At 36.6% G+C, this 22,558-nt stretch overlaps 1 protein-coding gene across 6 annotated transcripts in view; it reads left to right on the top strand.

Annotated features, from left to right (window-relative positions):
* MME (membrane metalloendopeptidase) overlaps positions 1-22,558 on the top strand; it is a 292,858-nt gene that overhangs the window by 263,000 nt on the left and 7,300 nt on the right. For all 6 annotated transcript variants that reach the window (XM_061194549.1, XM_061194547.1, XM_061194545.1 and 3 more), the window contains 6 exons: positions 6,006-6,064; positions 11,526-11,645; positions 13,388-13,521; positions 13,635-13,700; positions 16,990-17,085; positions 17,429-17,505. In XM_061194549.1, the coding sequence (XP_061050532.1) occupies positions 6,006-6,064; positions 11,526-11,645; positions 13,388-13,521; positions 13,635-13,700; positions 16,990-17,085; positions 17,429-17,505 (552 nt within the window). The remainder of the gene's footprint in view (positions 1-6,005; positions 6,065-11,525; positions 11,646-13,387; positions 13,522-13,634; positions 13,701-16,989; positions 17,086-17,428; positions 17,506-22,558) is intronic.

Raw genomic sequence — 22,558 nt, 5'->3', positions numbered from 1 at the left:
CTCAACCTTTAAGAAGAAGGAGATGCTGCAGTATGCAACAACATGGATGAACTTAAGAACATTATGCTAAGTGAAATAAGCCAGACACAGAAAAATAAATACTGCATGATTCCACTTATATGAGGTATCTAAAATAGCCAAATTCATAAGATCAAAGGCGAGAATCATGATTACTGGGAGCTGAGGGGAGGGGGAAATGAGGAGTTGGCCATCAACAGGCATAAACACTCAGTTAAGCAAGATGAATAAGGTATAGCATCGTACCTAAGGTCAGCAATAATGTATTGTACACTTAAATGTGTCAAGAGGATAGACCTCATGGTGAGTGTTCTTACCAAAATTTTAAAAAAGAACAAAACTTGGAACATCCCTGCCTTCATGGAGTCACTGTCTAATGAGCTAGGCCACAATGGACTTATAACATCATGTTATATCATTGCTAAGGGTTATACAGGATGTAAGAGCTTTCAATTCTTTCCTGAAAGATCGCAAGGTTATTCTTAACCAGGAGAACAAGTACCAAAAGAAAATTCTGACAGAAAAAATCCACCCACCCATATATGTTCCAAATTGGGCATTTCTCTGAATTTGGCCCGTGACCCACGAGGGCACACGTGCGTGCACGTACACACATATAGAGTTATTGAAGACTGAAAAGATGGAGTCTTGCTGCCAAACTTAGAACCACACACAACCAACTGATGACTTCTAGGAAGAAAATTAGAGTAGTGATTTGTGTTGCTTTCTGTTGAAAGAGAAGTGGATTCTCCCAGTGTCATGTCAGCATAGGAGTCCTGACTCTCACTTCTCAGAGGATCAGGTGAGTCACTCAGAGTACTTTAGTCATGTAAACAGCTCTTATGCAGCAACAATGAACAGTGGAATAGGCTCTTTGGTCCTACCGTGCTTTTGCCTTTGGGTAAAATATTGTACCTTAGGCAGCAGTGGAAAGAACTTGTGCTCTGGAGTCAGGGCGGTGATGGGAGGTGGGGGGTAGAGGGAGTGGGCAGTCCTGAGGTAAGATTCTTCCTCTGCCACTTATTCGCTGTGTGAACTTAGACAACCTACGTAATACCTCTGAGCCGCAATGATTCCTTTATAAACTGAGGATAATAGCATTTACTTTTGCCTTGTGGGTTATTGTGTTGTGTATTGTGTAATGTGCTTGCCACATAACTTAGGTGTTCATTAAACAGTAGCTGTTGTTGTTAAGATCTGGTCATGATGAGACTTCAGGGTGGCGTAGAGGCCAGCATCCTAAAGTTTGTTAGGGAAAAGGGCAGCCCTAAATGTGAAGCAGTCTAAAAATGAGGACTTTCATTTTAAAAGAGGATGGCAAGGAAATGGCATTCATTTTTGTGATGAAATTTTATGTGTGATGCAGATCAACATGTTAGAAGTAGGGGATTTGATTGGAAGATGAGAGGGTCCTCTTTCTCCCTAGTTTACATATCCTTTTCCCAGTTGTATTGCTAAGTCTGTAAATAGGAAAAAGAGTTTGAGCTATGATGTGCCTTAGTTTCTACACCTGAAAATTGGAGGTGTCATCTATCTTATAGGTATGGTTTGAAAGGTGAATGCAAATATATAGAAAACCTTGAAGTCTTGATGAGGGAATATTAATAAATATAAAGCATTACAGTGGCAACTGCAATTACAAAATGAGAGTTCTCCTTTCCAGAAGTACTTGAGGAAGGCAGAGAAAACCATTGTATTGTACTGCTGATTTCAAAGGAGTTGCTTCGAGGCCACAAGATGCTAAGAAATTGAACGCTTTCAGGGAAAGGGGCATTAACGATTTTGTTGCTTAAATTTTTAAAGTTACACATGAGTGAGCAAAAGAAGTTTTATTCCAGGTGCCTTTGCAATCCAGTGGGTTTATTATATCCATAAGGCTATAGGATCAGTCTGTAGACTTCTGCTTTTCTTCCCTGCAGTAAAAATGATGTCTGTGTGCTTTCATCTCATCACCACTTAGGTTCTTCAGGGTAATAAGAGATAGAAGAGAAACACACCTGGTCCCCCTCTCAAGGGTATTTCAGTTATATTTCCCAGCTGCATTGTTAATTCAGCTTCGAGGGCCATGCTGCTTATAATGGCCCTTTGTTCTACTGTAAGTGCCCCAAAACAAGAATAAGATTACCTGACAAAATTATGTCTCAGAAATTCAAAATAAAGTTTGCTTACTTCTTGCTTCCCCACCCTTCATTTTATACCACACACACCCATACTCCTACACACATACCGGAGGCAGGAAGAGAATTCAAAGAACAGGGTGATATCTACTCCATCTCTCAGGTTAAATACCTGCTCTAGGAGACGCTCGTGTCTGGCCTCCATACTTTAAAGGAATCTTCAGATAACCTGCACTATCCATTATGTTAGTGGATACTTGGTTTTCTCTTTAGTTGTGCAATTGCTCTTTTCTATGCTGCTCTTCAGGGTCAGATTTGTCTGTTTTCCATAAATGAAAACTTCTCCTGAAACTTTGAGGCTGCATCCAAATCAAAAGAACTTACATTTTTTGTTACATCACCATTTACTTTGAAAAATATTTTCTTTGTCCTGTTAATTTAGCTTTTATAGTAACATAGTGAAATATTTCATGATTGACCACAAATATTAGACATTGAGTCTGTAGCTGTTATCATCACTTTACGATGTAATGATCCAATCACAGTACCTCAAGTTCTCATCATTCCCAGCGACAAAGTGCCCTGTACTTTTGAATCTGGGTAATCACCCAGGGGTGGTCTGAGGACGCACTGTGAAAGATCTCAAGGAAGAAAAGGCAAACACCACACACTAGTGCTCTGTGAACCTAACCACCATAATTCTAATTTTATTTGAGTGTCCTGTGGTCATAAATAGCTACCTATTTTCGTGAAGGTGTAATTCACAGTGGACATTTTAATGTGTAAAACCCTCCCTGCTGGAAAGTTACAGACAGTAATCAAAGTGCAATCTTAAACCCCCTCAAAGTAATGTAACAGAAGAGCAGAAAAATCACTAAAACAAAAGGTGTGACACTTATTTTTACAAAAGCAATAAACATGAGATGGGTAATATAAACTTCATTCATCTGTGTCCTACTTCTGAGATCTGTTGCTACCTGAAACATTAGTTTCCTGTATCGAGTTCCTTTCCTCTGTAATATAATAATTAAAAAAAAAACAAAAACATTTTGAATTGGCACCTTTTGTATTTCATTATTAGCATTGTGCCTGAGTCCAGAACCAGCAATTTGCATATTATTTGTTACTACCCATTAAAGTCCATGCAGAGTATACCATCACTAAATCAGAAGTTCATAATTGAACAAATGAGACCTGAAAATATGTTAAATTAATTTTTATAACAATTGAAATTTAATAATTTTAGTAATTATAAGCTGTTTATGCATAAAATCTACTGCCATATTTGCTGTTATCAGGGAGGAAGAAATTTTCCTCTACCCTTCTAGGATCTTCTGGCTGGTCTAAGAATTAAATTGACATGAGACAGATTAACAGGAGAAAAGTCAAACAAAGTTTAATAACATGTATACATGGGAGAGACCCAGGAAAACTGAGTAACTTGCCAAGATGGCTGAATCCCTCACCTTAAATACCCTCTTCAGCTAAAGACAAAAGGAGGTTGGAGTAGTGGCTGGAGACTTCAAAGGGGAGGAGGGCAATTCACATGGAGATGGAAAAGCAAATGTTTGGTAAACACTTGTTCTCTGGGTCATGCTGAGACAATGGGATACAGAGTGGGCTCTGATCTCTGGGCTCTGTCAAGTTTCTGCCGCCACACCTGGCCCATATTCTTTGAACTTACCTCTGCTGATGGCTCTATTCCAGGAACAGGACCTCTATCTAAAAATTTTTTAGGCAGTTAGGGGGCAGATCAAAGTTTCTTCCTGAGTCTTTTGGGCCTTGATTTGTTTTCAGGTCAAAATAACCCTCATACCAAAGAGACATTTTGGGGTGGCAAGTTGTGCTCTCCTACACTGTCAGAATGTTGAGGACACATCAGAGATATCTTTCTAAAGTCACTTCAAGGAACAGCGTTTCTCCTCAAGAGTAGTAGGAGCACATTTCCTATTTTGCCCCTCCTGCCAGACAACCTTGAACCATACTTGAGTCATAATAACTGTGTGACTATATATAAACATAGTCCTAATACATCATTTTCCCTGATCCTGAGTTTTATTTATACAAATGTTTTCTTTCATAATCTTTTGGGTCACACAAACAAAATCTACCTGTCCTAGGTAGTTTCTGATCTCTAGATTTTAGTCTAACACCCCTGGGATTACAAGTATATGTTTTTGTTGTGAGTCACCACGAAGCATGTGGGAAAAGGTGGAGTTTAATTAAAATAAATAAAATTATATGCTTGTAATCAACAACTTGCAAGAAATTAAAATATTGATGACTCAGCTGTGATGAAATTAGGGAGGACTGAGCTATCTGTCACACCATCCTGTCTGAAAATGTTTTCTGTTTGCAACCACAAACAGAAGAAGAAATCAAACCAAAGAAGAAACACATTGATCAACTATTCCCCCACCCACACCCTCCATCTTCAAAGTTATTTTCTTCCTAAAGAAAAATTCACAGAAATTCTATCTGGATTTTCTTTTCAAGTCCCAAATCCTTTATATGAATGTCTTAGTCCAGTTATTGGAGACAGAATTCATGCTTAATTAGAATTTATCAGACAGTTGTTATATGTGGCCCTCCCTGAGTTATTTTTAAGAGATCAAAATAGGACTCACATCTGAAATCCGACAGTAGTTACTGAAATTGTAGCTAAAATGCTGATTTAGGGGTGCTGACTTTGTACTGCTTACCTTGCAAAGCAGGGTCTGGAAACAGTTCTGATTTAACCTCATTGCACTAATTACTATAAACTCCTTCCATGAGTAGGATAATAATTGCCACTCTAATTGTTGCCCTAAAAGTGGAATAACTACAATGCAGCCATTAGATAATAATATATGATTGTCTTAAGTGTATGCATGTGTGCTGACATTTAAGGAGGTATCTGAAGTCAAGCAGTACCCATTTTTCAATGAGTATATAAGGATATGTGTAATAGTCTATTAAGATGGTAATATTACTCCTGTTGCACAAAAGTGTTTAACAGTGATTATTGATATGCGGTCTTCATAACATCTGAGCAGAAAGACATGGGAACACTGGCACCATCCTTTGGCTTAATGCTGGCTGGGTTGTTGCTGTTTTTTTTCTCATTCTGTCTTGTATTATAGTTATTTATGCCTCTTTATCATCTCCTCAACTAGAGTTTTCTAAAGTCAGGAATTGTATTTTATAAAATCTTTAGATTCAATATAGAGCCTAATTCATGGCATACACAGACAAATCTACTGAAGAACCACCTGGATTTCATTTTACAGTCATTATACAAAAATATACCTTTGCTCTCGTAGCTGGTATGCCGTATTTTAAAGAAATAATTTTAAATGGCAATGATCAGAGGCGGCACATTACCCAAAACTAAATAACTGCCAAGGGGATCTCTTAGTCCCCAAAAAGGCTCCTTGTAAACTATGAATTTAAAAAAATTTAATTCATAGTTTACAAAGAGTCTGAAATTTTAGCAACCTGTATTTCGATATTCTGTCAACTGCTCCAGAATTGTTGGCATAGTTTACCAAGTATCAGGAACACGGAGCTAAACACATTTCAATATAATTTTAATCCATTGCAGTTTCCAAAGAGATACATTAGAATGGGTTTTGTACTGTCAGTTGCCTCCATTAAAAATTTATGCAAATTAAAAAACAGATTGCAGACCTGGATATATTCCTATATTTCAAGAAGTGGAAATACTTTCAATGAACTCTCTCACCTAGTGAGCTAATATTAATTTGTTGATCATATTTCAAACAGAAAGTTAAGATTCATCTAGGAACAGTGATAATGCTTTTATTGTGGTGAGCAGATTAAATCAGATAATGCAGTATCGTTTGTAACAAGTTCTTATGTTTTCTATAGGTGGATAAGCGGAGCAGCTGTAGTCAATGCATTTTATTCTTCAGGCAGAAATCAGATAGGTAAGGTCTACTCCTAAATAATTATTTAATATTTCTCTGTTGTTCCCAAGCGGTAGTGCTTTGCGTGACCAATTTATTATACTCCCCATAAAAGCACAGCGAGGCTGAGTTACGGATTTATTGAATATCCTCCTTGAAAGTAAATGCATCCATGTACCTCTTTTCACTATAATAGCAAAATTTAAATCAGTATAAATCACATTAAGTAGTTTTGTTTCTTTTACAATATTCTCATTTATAGTTGAATGGTTTATCATATTTCTAACTACTTTTATTTTATTTTTAAATACTTTTTAAAAGTCCCTTGTATCTCCATAAAGTTATATTAACTTTAGGACTTTCTAAGCGTCAGCATCTTAAGTGGTTTAAAATTCCAAGAACCAAATTTTCAGAAATCCAATTTTTCTGTCAATTTTGTACGCTGGCACTGGTAGAGATGGTCCTGTGCTGTATCATCTTTTTTTCTAGAAGATCCCAAGAGGCTCAGAAAGTTGAAAAGTCAATTATACTGGGTTGAACCATATGAAATTTTATTTATTAACCACTTTTGATCAAAAAAATTTTATATGTTCCCTAGTAGTGGTATCACAGAAATATGCGTAGAAATTAATACATGAGTGAATAATATAATGAATAATGAAATGGCTTAATATAACTAAGATATATTTTTTTCTTTTCCTGGGAATACTGCGACATCTTGAAACTCTCTCTTAAGTATCTCACAAATAGACCCATTTTTTCCCAAGGGTTTTTAGTATGTAGAAAGGCAACCAACTGATTCAGTACTTCAGTGGGAGTATTCTAAACACACAGTACAGCCAACTTTTCCAGGTGTACTCAGTCCAGCCCTTCATTTCTAAGTGTAATCAAGAATCAAGAGGGAAGATAAAATTTGATGACACTTTTCCCCATTGCTTTTATTTTATTTTTATTTTATTTATTTATTTATTTGGCCATGCCACGCAGCTTGTGGAATCTAAGTTCCCCGACAAGGGATTGAATCTGGGCCCTTGACAGTGAAAGTTGTTGAGTCCTGACCACTGGACCACCAGGGAATTCCCCTCCACCCCCATTGCTTTTAAACCTAGGAAGTGTTAAATTAAGAAATCATCCACATTTTCTTCTAGTATTTTTATAGATTTTTATTTTTGGAGCAAATCTTTAGCCTATCTGGAATTTATTTTGGTACATGAGATGAAAATGAATTATGATCAGAAAAGTTTATCTTTATATAACAAATAGGTAATAAGTAAGGCATGTGTACTGGGTTAAAGTCAGTTAGTTCGAAGTCTAGGGTAATACATCTCCCAGATAGTGAAATGATTACCTAAACCTAGATCAGAGCCTGTTTAATGATCAACTCAGAACCCATGCAGTCTATCCTTTGTAATGTATTCCTAGACACCATTCAGACCTTTTCTTAGAAGCGCCATTATCTCGGGAGAGTCTTCACTTTGAAGACCTCTTGAGGTCTGTCAGTGTAAGATCTAGTTCATTGTAGACTTGGACAGAACAGGATAATTGACTTTTAATGGAATCCCAGGGCAAATTGAGGTGGCCTTGACTTGAATTCTGCATTAGGGCAGACTAAGGGATATTGCTTTATTTTAATCCAGCGCAGGATCCTATCAGACCTGACACTGATTTATCCCCATAAGAAGAGCCATACAGACCTTCTGTGGGAACATTCTGGCATGTTCATCCTTTCATTTCTTCTCTAGGGCAGGTCCACCCAGTTTAGGTCAAGACGGGCCTAGTTTGGCTTTGAATTACCCCATATCCCTGAGGCTGGCTCAAAATTGGTCTGCCTCAGAGATTCCCTGATCTGAGAAGACCTGGGAATGTTCTCATTTTGAATTTAATACTCTCAAACCAAACAAGCGTACAGCAAAAGGAAAAAGAAGGTAAAAGTTGGCTAACATTTCACAAAGTAGACAAATATCCTCTGAATAGTCAAGAATTGGCTGTGATAAGCATCCTTAATATATAAGAAAGACCTTTTAAAGATACTCAAGATAAATTCATATGATGGAAATAAGAAATCCGAAAAATTGCTAACCTCTTTTCATATGCTTTTCATATGCTTATCTGCTAATAAAAGCAGTTCAGAGAAAGGGAAAGTATCATGCAAGAGGAGAAATATTTGACATGTGTACGTTTTCTCCTTAACAATTCATTTAAATCTCCAAAGTGGGGATTGTCTTAACTAAAAACAATTGAAGATCCAGATCTGTATCTTTCTTCTTGATAAAAGTGTATTTGTGTGTCTATCCATACCTAGAGATATAACTTCTGCAGCACTATCTTAATGAACTTGATATGATGTGCATTACAGAATTAGAATTGGTATAGAATAACATGTCTCATAAATGATCCTCCCACCTTCACACAAATACCCTAAGCTAGATCACATACAATTTCTCATGGGATTAGTCTTTTTATGTTATGGTGAAAAATAACTTGTTTTATTATTGTATAGGGAGTTATTCATATTAGTAATTTCTACTGTTTAATTCAATTCCCACCACTTTTGTCATTACTCACACATGTAGGCTACATTCCAATTTTTATGCACCCTCACCACTTCACATAAATAAAAAAAGCCAACCTCCAGGACAGGAAGGCATGCTGAAAGTGTTAAATTCTCTGGTTCCTATTCCTTGCATAGTTACTCCATGGAGCTTTAGGAATCTTTCATGCCGTTAGGAAAGCTGCACTTGAAAGTTTTGTCAAATGTTTCTCTGTAAGTTTCAGACACCACTCAATCATCCTATTAAACTTTCAAGTCGTTTCCAAGGAAATGATCAAGTCACTTGGGAAGTCTTACTACTGCTGCATTCTCCTTTTTCATTAACAAGAAATTTTTTTTCAATTTTAGGAAATTTATGGATTATTTAGTGTATTCAGTCTGGGTGATCTATGACTACCTTGACATAATTAAATTTTCTAAAGTTGTCTTAGTCATTCTTAGGAGTCTTATTTTCAGACCTGAGAATTAAGAGTAAATGTTTCTGAACATATTGCTATTTCATTTAATATAAAAAACAATGTTTAATTTTTTCCACCAAAATTGAGTTTATCTGAATGCACTCTTGAGCTTTATATCAAAGGTTCTAAAGTCGAATTGCTTGCAGCCTTAAGAAAATAAACCGGGGCAGTGAGTGGCTGGGGGTGGGGAGAAACAGCCTTTTGTTTCATGGACCAATGACTTATTTAATTAACTAACTTGTTGACAATCATGAACATAAAAAATGCACAACTAAGCAGTTGGTTATTATCAAGAGTTGTGATGTCTACTAGTAACAGTGATAAGGCTAATGGGGAAAATCCTCATCATAGACATTTAGCTGACAGAGTAAAAGGAGAAATCATAATTTGCAAAGTTGAGCTTGAAGACTAGTATTTAATATGAGCCATAAAAATCTTATCACTTGCCTGAAGAATGGCATATCAGGGTATAATTAAAGCAACAGGATCTTTACAGGTAATGTTTAGTCTTGATAGCACATTTCATAAGAGCATTTTATATAATGGATGGATTTTAATCAAAGTACATAGTGTGGGAGATAGTGTTCACTTTAAGTTAATAAATTACTGCACATAATTTTTATACTTCAAGCTAAAAATAATTTCTTGGCACTGTTGATAGCTCAGGCAGCTACATGTGAGGTATAACGTTCATCAAAATTCTCCAAGGACAAAAGTATTTTTTTTTGTAATTTTGTCATTTTGAATGTTATGGCAACTTTCCAGATTTTTTTTAAAGATCTGGAGAGCACTTAAATTGCCCAGCGTATTTTAAAGTCTCCTCTGTAAATATCTAATATTTATCCCTGAAACCCTTGCAAGGTTATGTCATACTCACCCCACCTGAATGACAAAGAAACAACATTTGCTACTCTGTATTAACTAGGTCTTAAATTTCTTAAGGTCAGGGCCTTTCTCTTGTACTCTTGATATCCCATGTAGCAATGGCCCAGGGCTTTGCATGCATAGTAGGTGTTGAAACTGATGATTTTTTTTTTTATTACAGAACATAATGCTTCAGTGGATACTAGAATTGTAGAACATGAAAGATAAAATTACAAAACCATGGACATTATGAGGGAAGGGGAGAGTATGGGGGAGGTGGAGAAATAGAAGACCATAGAGACAAAGGCCAGGAAGAAGAGGCTGTATTTAGTTAGGGAGCAATGATACGCCATCAAAGGTGTTTTAGCAGAGGAGAGATAATGACTGCAGTGGCACTTTAATTGGCAGACAAGATAGGTTAGATTTAGGATAGATTGTAGTAGGGTGAAACTGGAAGTAAGAAGACCGGTTAGGAAATTAAGTTCTTGAGGCAAGGAATGAGAGTGTGAACTAGGAAGGTGGCAGTAGGACTGATAAGAGGAGATAAACAGAAGAGATGCTACTGGAAAGAAGGTACATGACCTGATCTTTTCCTAAATAGATCATATGAGACTTTGTAAAAGAAAGGAGACATCGAAGATAGATAGAAAAATGTTCAGTTTGGGTGATTGAGACCCTTCACACGCTATTGGCAGAAATAATAAAGTCAGAGTGATGGCTTCGAAGGGAAAATGATGAGTTTGATGTTTGACACATGAAATTTAAATAGTGTGAGACACCTAAGTGTAGAAAGTTAGCAAGTTAAGACAGATGTCAGGGTAGACATAAAAATTACAGTTTTTTTATTTGCAAAGTCTTCAGGACACCGTAGGAAATTCACTCATTCATTCATTCATTCATCATCATGGATTATTCATTTATTCAACACATTTCCTGAGCACCTGTTATGTTCCAGGCACCATCCAGTTTCAGGTGCTGGAGATAATGAACTGAGAATTCAAATGGACTCAAAAACAAACAAACACATGTATGTACAAACAAATCTCTGCCCTCAAAGAGCTAATATTTGAGGTGCCATGGGGACAGACAAGAAAAAGAAGGACCAAACAACCATAAATAAATAAATAAACAGTCATACATGCCTTGATGAAAATAAATAAGGGTGGTGTAATTGGGGGATACTTTCGATTGAGTGGCTCTGTTTATTTACTAAGCTATTGTAGATGGATAAAATATTAGACACATTAAAAGTAATACTTCCATTATTAAGTAACTATTTCTCCCAAATATTTGCAGTGGGGAAAAGACCTTCTGAATGAAGATGATAATTTTCCTTTGCTCTAAACTCCTTACAGTGGGAAAACAATCTTAATAGATGTTACAAAGTCAATTATGATTATAAATCGCAGATGTGGTGCCACTCTGAGATGAACTCTTCACTGTCATCAACAATAAAAGACCTGCATTTGTTTCTATCACAGAAGATTTTTGTATACAATTAAGTGAAACTGACATACTGGAAAACAGCTCAGCAGGCAAGAAGCCAACCCCAGCCCTGTCATCACAGAATAAAACCACAAGTAGTCTTAACTATCTTCTTTCCTCGTAGTCTTCCCAGCTGGCATTCTGCAGCCCCCGTTCTTCAGTGCCCAGCAGTCTAACTCATTGAACTATGGGGGCATCGGCATGGTCATAGGACACGAAATCACCCATGGCTTCGATGACAATGGTAAAGTGCAATTGATGCTTTTCTTTGGCTGAGATATACCCTAGTAAACCTCATTAAGAGTTATTATAATTTATCAATACAAAAACACATTTATTCATCAGCATATCATTGGTCTAATAATCACCACACTTTTAGTTTTCCTTTTAAATTGTTGCTTAAGAAGATCAGAATTTTCTAATAGTGAGGTTAGCAATGTGTGCTTTTTACTCTGACACAATAAAACAAATATTCACATTGAGAAAACATTGTGATATTTGTCAACACCAATGATAATGTTTGGTCTTATTTCATGATTGTTTATGTCTTATCTGTCTAGACTTTTAGAGGGCAGAATCCATGTCTTAAAAATCAGATGTAAACTCAGAAAGTAAGGTGCCCACAGGACTTTTAACTGCTTGTGGTCAGAGACTTTTTTTTTTGCTGCATCTTACACCTACTACCTAGGTTCAGGGCCTTGAAAACAGTAGGCAATTAAATGTTTACATGCTGCCCAAAATGCAAAATAGTTTTAGAAATGAAATTTGAGAGGAATAGAAGTAAGGATGTGAAATATGTAAAGAGGTAATAGTTGAAGTTATAACAAAGATCGATTCACAAGTGGAAAGAAAATAACAAGAGAACAGTAGAGGAAAAATAATTAAGCCTTAATCCAACTTTAGAGAGCCAGAGGAAGAAAAGGAGACAAGAAGGACTTAACTAAGCTTCTGTTAACTCAAACTATACAACAAACTTCACAGGTAGGTATTAATACTATTTCCATTTTTCAAACAGAAAAATATAGACGCACATAAGACTTGCTCAAAGTTACAAAACTGGGAATTGGTGGAACTAGGATGTGGGTTCAGGTAGCTTGTCTTTATAGCCCTTTTCTTATTCACTACATCATAGATAACTGTTTAAAAGATAATAAGATCAAGTATCAAACATATGACGTATATAAATGCTGCTAAAGCTCAAAAGGGGAAAGATCAATGTAGTTAAGATTTGCAACGGGGAAGGGTTGGGCAGAAGGGATAGTTAGGGAGTTTGGGATTGACGTGTACAAACTGCTATATTTAAAATGGATAACCAACAAGGACCTACTGTGTAGCACAGGGAATTCTGCTCAGTATTATGTAACAACCTAAATAGGAAAAGAATTTGAAAAAGAATAGGTACATGTATAACTGGATCACTTTGCTGTACACCTGAAACTATCACAACATTGTTAATCAACTATACTCCAACATAAAATAAAAAGTAAAAAAAAAAAAAAAAAAAATTAGCAAGAAAGCTCCAGGAGAAAAGGTGACTTTTTCTTTGTACTTGAAGTATAGCAAAACTATGAGTCTGCAATGTCTAATGAAGGGTTTGAGATATGAAATGAATGCCAGAGTGAAATATCAACATCTTCACAATCTCAAAGCATCAAATTAAACAGATTTGGTTCAGGTGAAAACCATCCAACGGAAGCAAGTCATGATTTCAGGAGTGTTTGTCTGGTGGCCTTGGCTAAGACATCAACCGCCAAGTGGGTGAAATACCTGGATTAATACTAAGACATAACAGCAAAGAGAGTCCCAGCAGCCCGGGTTTCATCAGTTCTGGATGAGAAAGCAGAACAGTTTATCTCATCATCTGTCCAGTTTAATGTTCTCTCACATACTGGTATTTCAGTCCTTGCACTTTGAATTAAAGATATCTGATTGTAATTGATTAATTGTAATAAGTTCCCATTTTAGTTAAATAAATATATATTCCAGGCAGAAATTTTAACAAGGATGGAGACCTCGTTGACTGGTGGACTCAACAGTCTGCAAATAATTTTAAAGACCAATCCCAATGCATGGTGTACCAGTATGGAAACTTCTCCTGGGACCTAGCAGGTGGACAGCATGTATGTCATCAGCATTCTCTTGAAAAGTTATATTCAATCTTAAGTGAATTATTGATGCTTTCTTAACAATCCAAACATAGTTAAGGGTCTTTAAGTGTCTTTTTTTTTAACAGCTCAATGGAATTAACACACTAGGAGAAAACATTGCTGATAATGGTGGTATTGGCCAAGCATACAGAGTGAGTAATAATATTTTCTTCCCCTTTTAGTGATTGGAGTGTATATTGATCATATTTAATCATTCATTTAAAGCCTTTTGCAAAAGACATATAATGTAAGCAATAAATGGATGACTAGAAAATGGAAAATTCACAAGGAGAAAGGGGATTGTAAATATGCTAACCAGAAGGGGCAATACAGTTGATATGATTGAGCTGAATACCAGTCTCTAAGCTTTGAAGAAGCCAAGGAGAAAAGGAAACACAGAATATTTTAATGATAGAATTGAGATAAGCAAGTTCCACAGAGGAGGCGATATTTTTCTAAGAAGTAACCTCTGAAATAGTTTTTTTAGAAAAGATAGTATATAAAAAGGTTTATTTCAGAGTCATTGACTGATGTACTGAGCATGACCCTCAGTTTCATGGCAGATGAAGCAGTATTTGAGAACAATAATCAACATAAACCACAGGCATAATATTAAACTAGAGTCCATTACAATGATAGTGAGGGACTGAAGTGATATGGTCCCAGCGTGTGGCCTTGTAATGGTCTAAACCATTAGACTCAGAGGAGTGTATTGTTGGAGCATCCCTTAGAATCTCATTTGGGCTTCCATTCATTCTTTTTTTTTTTTTTTTTTTTTTAATTTATTTATTATTTATTTATTATTTATTTTTGGCTGTGTTGGGTCTTCGTTTCTGTGCGAGGGCTTTCTCTAGTGGCGGCGAGTGGGGGCCACTCTTCATCGCGGTGCGCGGGCCTCTCACTATCGCGGCCTCTCTTGTTGCGGAGCGCAGGCTCAGTAGTTGTGGCTCACGGGCCCAGTTGCTCCGCGGCATGTGGGATCTTCCCAGACCAGGGCTCGAACCCGTGTCCCCTGCATTGGCAGGCAGATTCTCAGCCACTGCGCCACCAGGGAAGCCCCTTCCATTCATTCTTAACATTCGACGATACTTCCTGAGGGCTTTACTATGTGTTTGGCACTTGGTGCTGGAGATCCAGCTTCGCACCCTGCATAAAATATGCCATTATTTGATGATTTGAACAAGGATTAAAGACGGTCTTGTGGATACTATGTGCACAAGAAAAAGTAGGGGTTTTCACAAAACAGTGGAGGAATAATGGTCTTGGAAGCAGCAAGGAGTGAGCATGATTTTGAGTTGTTTTCCCAACGCTGAGGTAGCCCACATGTGGGAGAAAAAACAGAGTCTACTTGAGAAGGTACAGGGGACAAGGTGTCCACAGGATAGAATCAGGCTACTGACATAAAGATGGATGGAACGTTCATTGGAGTGGGGGAGGATATAGGGTTATTTGTTCTCCATCGAGATGTTTGGGTTGGAGGGGAGGAGGGAATATCAGAGCAATGCGGGAGAGTTGACTGGTGGGGTCTGTGACTTGGCAGTGACCCTGGATGATCCAAGTGTGAGGCTTGGGAGATTAATCTGGCTGCAAAGTTTCCAAAAGAATGAGTTCCAGCCAAGTCCTGGGAGATGGTAGATTACTGCTTCTTTGAATACTTGGAAATTTTTTTACTGGATGCCAGGCATTGTGCATTTTACCTTTTTGGGTGGTGGATATTTTTGTTTTCCGCTAAATATTCTTGAGCTTTATTCTAGGATGCCATTAAATTCCTCAGAAATGGCTTGGTCCTTTTAGGTCTTGCTTTTACAATTTGTTAGGCATGTCTGGGGTAGTGCTCAGTCTAGGGATAATTATTCTGCACTGCTGAGGCAAGAACCTACAGTGTGAATCTTGAGGTCTTTCGTTCTTGTCTTGTGTGATACCAGACATTTTTAACTCTAATCCTTTTCTGTGGTTCCTTCCCTAGCCTTGGGTAGTTTGCTCACATGCATACTCAGGTACTCAGCTGAATACCTGAGGGGCCATTGATCTCTGAGAGGCTCTTTCTCTGCAGCTTTCTCCTCTTCATTACCCTTTCCTTGGTGTCCCTGAATTCTCAGCACCTTCTCCTCACCCTCTCAAGGAGTCCACCAGGCTCCCACTGGGGTTTCCCGCTCTATTTTGTGGCCTGGAAATGCTCAAGTCAAAAAGCTGGGGCAATCGTAAGGCTCCTCCTATTTGTTTACCATCTCCCAGAGATGACTTTCCTTTTTGCCTGATGTCTAGTGTCATGCAAACCATTGTTTAATACATTTTGTCTATCATTTGGTCGTTTCAGTGGGAGGGTAAATTCAGTCCCTGTCACTCCATCTTGCCTGGAAATGGAAGGCATTGGGCCTTTTAAACTCCATGGTGATTCTAATACGCAACCAGATTGAGAATCACTGCTGTAAAAATTCGGCCAAAGTCTGGGTTAAGGGTACTTGCATGGAGATCCTCATGTAGAACAAGTACAGATTTATAATAATGAAGCAAATTACAATTGTGCAAATATGTTATTATGCATGAAATCTTGACTTGTAATGCTCCCTGCTAGATTTGTGAGCTCCCTAAGAGGAGGAGGCTCAAGTCTTTCCCATATTCCCAGCATCTTTGCACATTACAGACTCAATAAATCTATGTTGATGGCAAGTAAGAAGAAAAGAAATATATCTTCTGTGTATCTAATATCACCATTCTTTGTATTAAACTGAAACTAACACATCTCAGAAAGTTTGTTGTCAATCCCTTTCTTAAGTGTATTTAGTAGAGGAAAACTACATTTTTCAATAGTGTCTATAGATCCTTAAGAATTAAGAAAATTTCCTGATGTTCAAGTAATCTAAATTCCTTCTCCTTAATGTGACTGAGGTTCAATCTATTTTGCCCTGTCTTCAGCGGGCCATAATAATTGCACATCCTTATTCTTAGAATCATAGGGTGCTAGGCCTCTAAGGGCTCTTAAGAGACTCCCTTGACTTTTGTCAGGAATCACTCATATGAAGTCTGGTGTGAGTCTCTTTTGCTGAGAGTAGTAACCAAGCCAAGTACAGCAATTACAGACTCCCTTGGCAATCTTTTCTTCCAACTGGCTAGACTAACCCATCTATATAACAACATTTAGATAAGTTTTTCATCACTATTTAAGTCATCCATTCATTCAGCTAACATTTGCTGATCATCTGACATATGCTAGGCTTTTATCATCTGTTAATCATTAATCTTGTTCTTTTCAGAGCATTTGTAAGTAAATTCTAGTTTTCTTTCTAATCCATTAAATACTTGTAGGTTGCCATAACTAAATATATTATTATGGTGATTCTGACATAAAAGGTTAATTACTTGGTTACATGATCTTTGCATAGATTTATATATAAATTTGGAAATTATAAACATCATGTTTCTCTTTCATTAACTGCCTAGGCCTATCAAAATTATGTTAAAAAGCATGGTGAAGAGAAATTACTTCCTGGACTTGACCTAAATCACAAACAACTGTTCTTCTTGAATTTTGCCCAGGTATTGTATCCTTCTTGATTGATAGATATGAAAATCATTTTGAGTTATAATTTCATAGTAAGTTAGATATTGCATGCTGAGTTTTCTTGTTTTAATCAATTGTGGCAGAGCATTTGATTGACTAACTTTCATTGTGTGTAACAGACTGTCAGACCATATTAATGATAATTATGTTCCTGGCTGCCTATTATTGAACATTATTTGAAGAGTAATTGGTTGAGGAATGCAGAATTCCAATTTAATTTTTGCAATAGGAAGTTTGCTTTTCCTCCAGATTGCCCAAACAAATAATCCTTGATGGAACCTAAGTATGCTGCTTTCTTTTTTCCATTTCTGTCCCTAGGTGTGGTGTGGGACCTACAGGCCAGAGTATGCAGTCAACTCCATTAAAACAGACGTGCACAGTCCAGGCAATTTCAGGTGCGTGGTTATGAATAGCTGTTGAGGTGCTCCAATATTGGCTCCATTATTTCAAATTTGGAGGGTTTTTTCTAACTCTGATTCTGTAAAATTTGGAAATCCAGTACTTTTCTTTTTCCTTCTTTTTTTTTTTTTTCCTTTTTTCTTTTTGAGGGTCTCCGAAAGGAGTAACAGAACACTTCAGGATGTCATGTTTACACAAGCATAGCCGTGACTGCTCTTATCCGCAGAATGTATGTGACCTAGGCCCAGTGCTTGATAAATTCCAACAAAGATGTCACCTCAGAAGAGTGGCTCTATTTAAAGCTAGCAGAGGCATTTCTAAGAGGCTGCAAAAGGCTTAGGCCTAGAACCCATGAGTAGCTGTTCCAAAGAAAGATTTCCATTCAACACAGAGGGAAACTTTCCAGTAATTAGAGGTCCCAACCTCTGATAACTTTGGAGCAAAGTTATCCCCAAAGCTCCAGGAGAGAGTACCATGAAGAAGAGGTCAGAGAACAACCTGCTAGGGATGCTGGAGAAAAATTCTGTGCAGAGTGGAAAGTTGAGTTATAAGATATCTAAAATCCATCCCAAATCAGAAAACCTAAGAGAACACTGGATTGAAAGAGAATCAACCAACCAGCATTTGAATGTCAAATTCTAGACCCCCATGTATCTATTTTAGGACTGAATTCCTAATTCCTACCTCTTCCGCAGGCACTAAAATCTTCATCACTGATTCACTGATCAACAGCAACACCTCTCAGGCATGAGTGTGTGAAAAACAAATTAAAAATTTTGTAGGTTTGTTGGAAACAGAGTTTGAGAACAAAAGAAAACTAATGGGCCAATTTTAAAAGATCTTCCTAAAATAGACATGAACATACTGCCCAGATCATTCACTCCTGGGGAAAAAACTCATGCAATTGTGAAACAATAAAATAGCACATTTAAAATTAAAGAATTTACTCAGCTTGTTCTAGTATCATCATCATCATCATCATTTGGTGTTTGCCTTAACAGTTTTTTCAAAATTCATTCACTCCACAATTGATTATTATACGCCTATTATATGTATAGTACAAGCTAAATTTAGTCTTGCTAGGATATACAAATTAGCTTCTTTTTCGGTAATGAGCAACGAAAGTCCCTGGATCAATTGTCATTATGGTTTTGTAACTTTTAGTTTTAATTTTTCTTTTCTTTTCTTTTTAAAATTTTTCTTCCAGTTTTATTGAGATAATTAAGATATAGCACTGTATAAGTTTAAGAGGTACAGCATAAGGGTTTGACTTGCGTACGTCATGAAGTGATGACCATAATAACTTTATAGAGCATCCATCATCTCATATAGATACAAAATTAGATGAAAAAAACATTTTTTCTTTGTAATGAGAACTCATAGGTTTTACTCTCTTAACTGTCATGTATAACATACAGCAGTGTTAATTATATGTATCATGTCATACATTACATCCCTGGTACCTATTTATCTTATAACTGGAAGTTTGTACCTTAAGTTTGTACCTTTTGACTACCTTTATCCAATTCCCCTCCTCCCCACCTCCCACCTCTGGTAACCACAAATCTGATAGCGTTTTCTCTAAGTGTATTTGTTTGTTTGTTTGTTTTTGAGTATAATTGACTTACAACACCATGTTAATTCCTGGTGTACAACAGTGATTCAATAGCTTTAATTTTTTAAAGTTGTCTTTTTCCTTACTGAAGTTTCAGAGGTTAAGATCTAACAATCTGAGGATAACAGAGTATTTATAAGCTCACACAAACGACCATAACAATCTAATTTGTCAAAGTTCTGCCCTACATATCCTCAGGAACCAAAGCATATATCCATAAAAAGCCTAGGTGAATTTAAGTAATATTAATATAGTACCTTGTACATCTGGCATCCTCAGAGAACAAGAGGTGGCACATTAATTTTTGACAGCTAACATTTGTCTCTTGAGTATTAACATTTTTATCTTAACCCGTGGATTAAAATTTCTCTGTTTAAAATAACTTTTCTAACTTCCTGCCTTATTAACACAGTATCCTGAAGAAAACCTAAGCTTTCTTTTTTTCATGACACAGACTTCTGTTATGACTATTACTTATGGTTTCACTGTTTATTAGGTTAGTGAAAGCCTCAGAAGCTATAACATGTGGAGTTATTTATTCCTACACTACAGAGCCATTAATGGTGATTTTCTTGACTTTTCAGTTTAGTTTTTTATTAGAGTTTTTCTATTTGTTTTTCTCTTCCCTAGTTCTCTTTCTTGTTAAGGTATTGCCTGCATTCAGCTGTGCCATTCCTCCATTCCAATTAGCTCAGAAAACATATCATTATAATTTATGGTAAAAAATGAATGCAAGCTTTGAAGTAAGAAACCCTTGAGTTCCATCAATGGCTCTACCATTTATGAGCTATTCCTTAACCTCTGGGTCTCAATTTCTTGATATATAAAGTGAGGATTAAATTATCATGAGAGCTGCTAGGAGGATTAATGTTAATGTATATGAAGTGCCTATTACATATATGTGTTTGAAAATTAGTACTTGAATTACTTTTACATGAGAGAGATACGAACAGAATAAGAGTTCCTATGAATAAAGTATATGGATTTTGCAACGTTCCATATTTGCTGACAGTTAAGGGCTTTTTTTTTTTTTTTTTTTTTGCTCATTTATGTCTGCATAGCTCAAAATGTCAGTAACTGATCATTGGTTAAGTGATCATGTAGGTAAATATGTAATTGTTTTCTACCACCAATTTTAAATTGAAAAAAGTATTTTATTAGAAATACGTGGAATTATTTGTAACTTTTATTTTCTTTGTTCTGGTCTAAAAGATGCCTCTTTGACTATTTTTCATTCATAATAAGAGAAGTATGTGTTGATTTTTTTAAAAGGGTAAATGGAATGCCAACCTTTTGTCAAGGAAATTATTATTTTCTCTGGATGTAAAGGGATTTCCTTGGCAAAAGGTTGAGGTCACATTTAGTTTTGGAAACAGGCTGCTTCCTGGCTGTACAAAGTAAAACACATTTTTTTAAAGAACCTTAAAAACTAATAGACATTGAGTTGCTATTGAAAAATTGTGCCTGGTGGTTTCTGTAGAAACATTTCTGAAACAAAGGGCGATTTTGTAACCTTATGCTTAAATAACCACAGTATCAAAAGCAAAAGGCAAAGTATAACTATAAAGAATCTATAAAACCATATAAAGCTGAATCTATAAAACCATGTTAGGTCTAAGCTATAATTATTTTATTCTTCCTAACTAAAGTTTTTTGTACTTTAAAATAAACTTCTAAAATTTTAGTATTTAAAGCAAAACCATTTCCCTCTGATATTCTAGAAATTTAAATGACTTCATTTTGGAAATCCAGCTTCTGTTAGCTGTCTACAGTTGCTTCAGGGAATGGTTGTTATGATAATATTTACTATATGATCTATAAATGTGTTTCTAAAGTTATTCAGATATAATATTTCTTTTTTTTAACAAATTTATTGGAGTATAATTGCTTTACAATGGTGTGTTAGTTTCTGCTTTATAACAAGTGAATCAGCTATACATATGCATATATCCCCATATCTCCTCCCTCTTGCATCTCCCTCCCACCCTCCCTATCCCACCCCTCTAGGTGGTCACAAAGCACAGAGCTGATCTCCCTGTGCTATGCGGCTGCTTCCCACTAGCTATCTATTTTACATTTGGTAGTGTATATATGTCCATGCCACTCTCTCACTTCATCCCAGCTTACCCTTCCCCCTCCCCACGTCCTCAAGTCCATTCTCTACGTCTGTGTCTTTATTCCTTTACGGCCCCAGGTTCCTCATAACCATTTTTTTTTTTATTCCATATATATGTGTTAGCATACGGTATTTGTTTTTCTCTTTCTGATTTACTTCACTCTGTATGACAGACTCTAGGTCCATCCACCTCACTACAAATAACTCAGTTTCATTTCTTTTTATGACTGAGTAATTTTCCATTGTTTATATGTGCCACATCTTCTTTATCCATTCATCCGATGATGGACACTTAGGTTGCTTCCATGTCCTGGCTATTGTAAATAGAGCTGCAATGAACATTGTGATACATGACTGTTTTTGAATTATGGTTTTCTCAGGGTATATGCCCAGTAATGGGATTGCTGGGTGGTGTGGTAGTTCTATTTTTAGTTTTTTAAGGAACCTCCATACTGTTCTCCATAGTGGCTGTATCAATTTACATTCCCACCAACAGTACAAGAGGGTTCCCTTTTCTCCACACCCTCTCCAGCATTTATTGTTTGTAGATTTTTTGATGATGGCCATTCTGACTGGTGTGAGGTGATACCTCATTGTAGTTTTGATTTGCATTTCTCTAATGAGTAGTGTTGTTGAGCATCCTTTCATGGGTTTGTTGGCGATCTGTATATCTTCTTTGGAGAAATGTCTGTTTAGGTCTTCTGCCCCTTTTTGAATTGGGTTGTTTGTTTTTTTGATATTGAGCTGCATGAGCTGCTTCTAAATTTTGGAGATTAATCCTCTGTCAGTTGCTTCATTTGCAAATATTTTCTCCCATTCTGAGGGTTGTCTTTTCATCTTGTTTATGGTTTCCTTTGCTGTGCAAAAGCTTTTAAGTTTCATTAGGTCCCATTTGTTTATTTTTGTTTTTATTTCCATTTCTCTAGGAGCTGGGTCAAAAAGGATCTTGCTGTGATGTATGTCATAGAGTGTTCTGCCTATGTTTTCCTCTCAGAGTTTTATAGTGTCTGGTCTTACATTTAGGTCTTTAATCCATTTTGAGTTTATTTTTGTGTATGGTGTTAGGGAGTGTTCTAATTTCATTCTTTTACATGTAGCTGTCCAGTTTTCCCAGCACCACTTATTGAAGAGACTGTCTTTTCTCCATTGTATATCCTTGCCTCCTTTATCAAAAATAAGGTGACCAAGAGACCTACTAGAGAATGGACTTGAGGATATGGGGAGGGGGAGGAGTGAGATGTGACAGGGTGAGAGAGTGTCATGGACATATATACACTACCAAATGTAAAATAGATAGCTAGTGGGAAGCAGCCGCATA

This window comes from Eubalaena glacialis, chromosome 6, assembly GCF_028564815.1.
Source record: "Eubalaena glacialis isolate mEubGla1 chromosome 6, mEubGla1.1.hap2.+ XY, whole genome shotgun sequence".
In the NCBI taxonomy this organism is placed as follows: domain Eukaryota; kingdom Metazoa; phylum Chordata; class Mammalia; order Artiodactyla; family Balaenidae; genus Eubalaena; species Eubalaena glacialis.
Note: the sequence above shows the minus strand (reverse complement) of the source record. Positions and strands in the feature narration are given on the sequence as shown.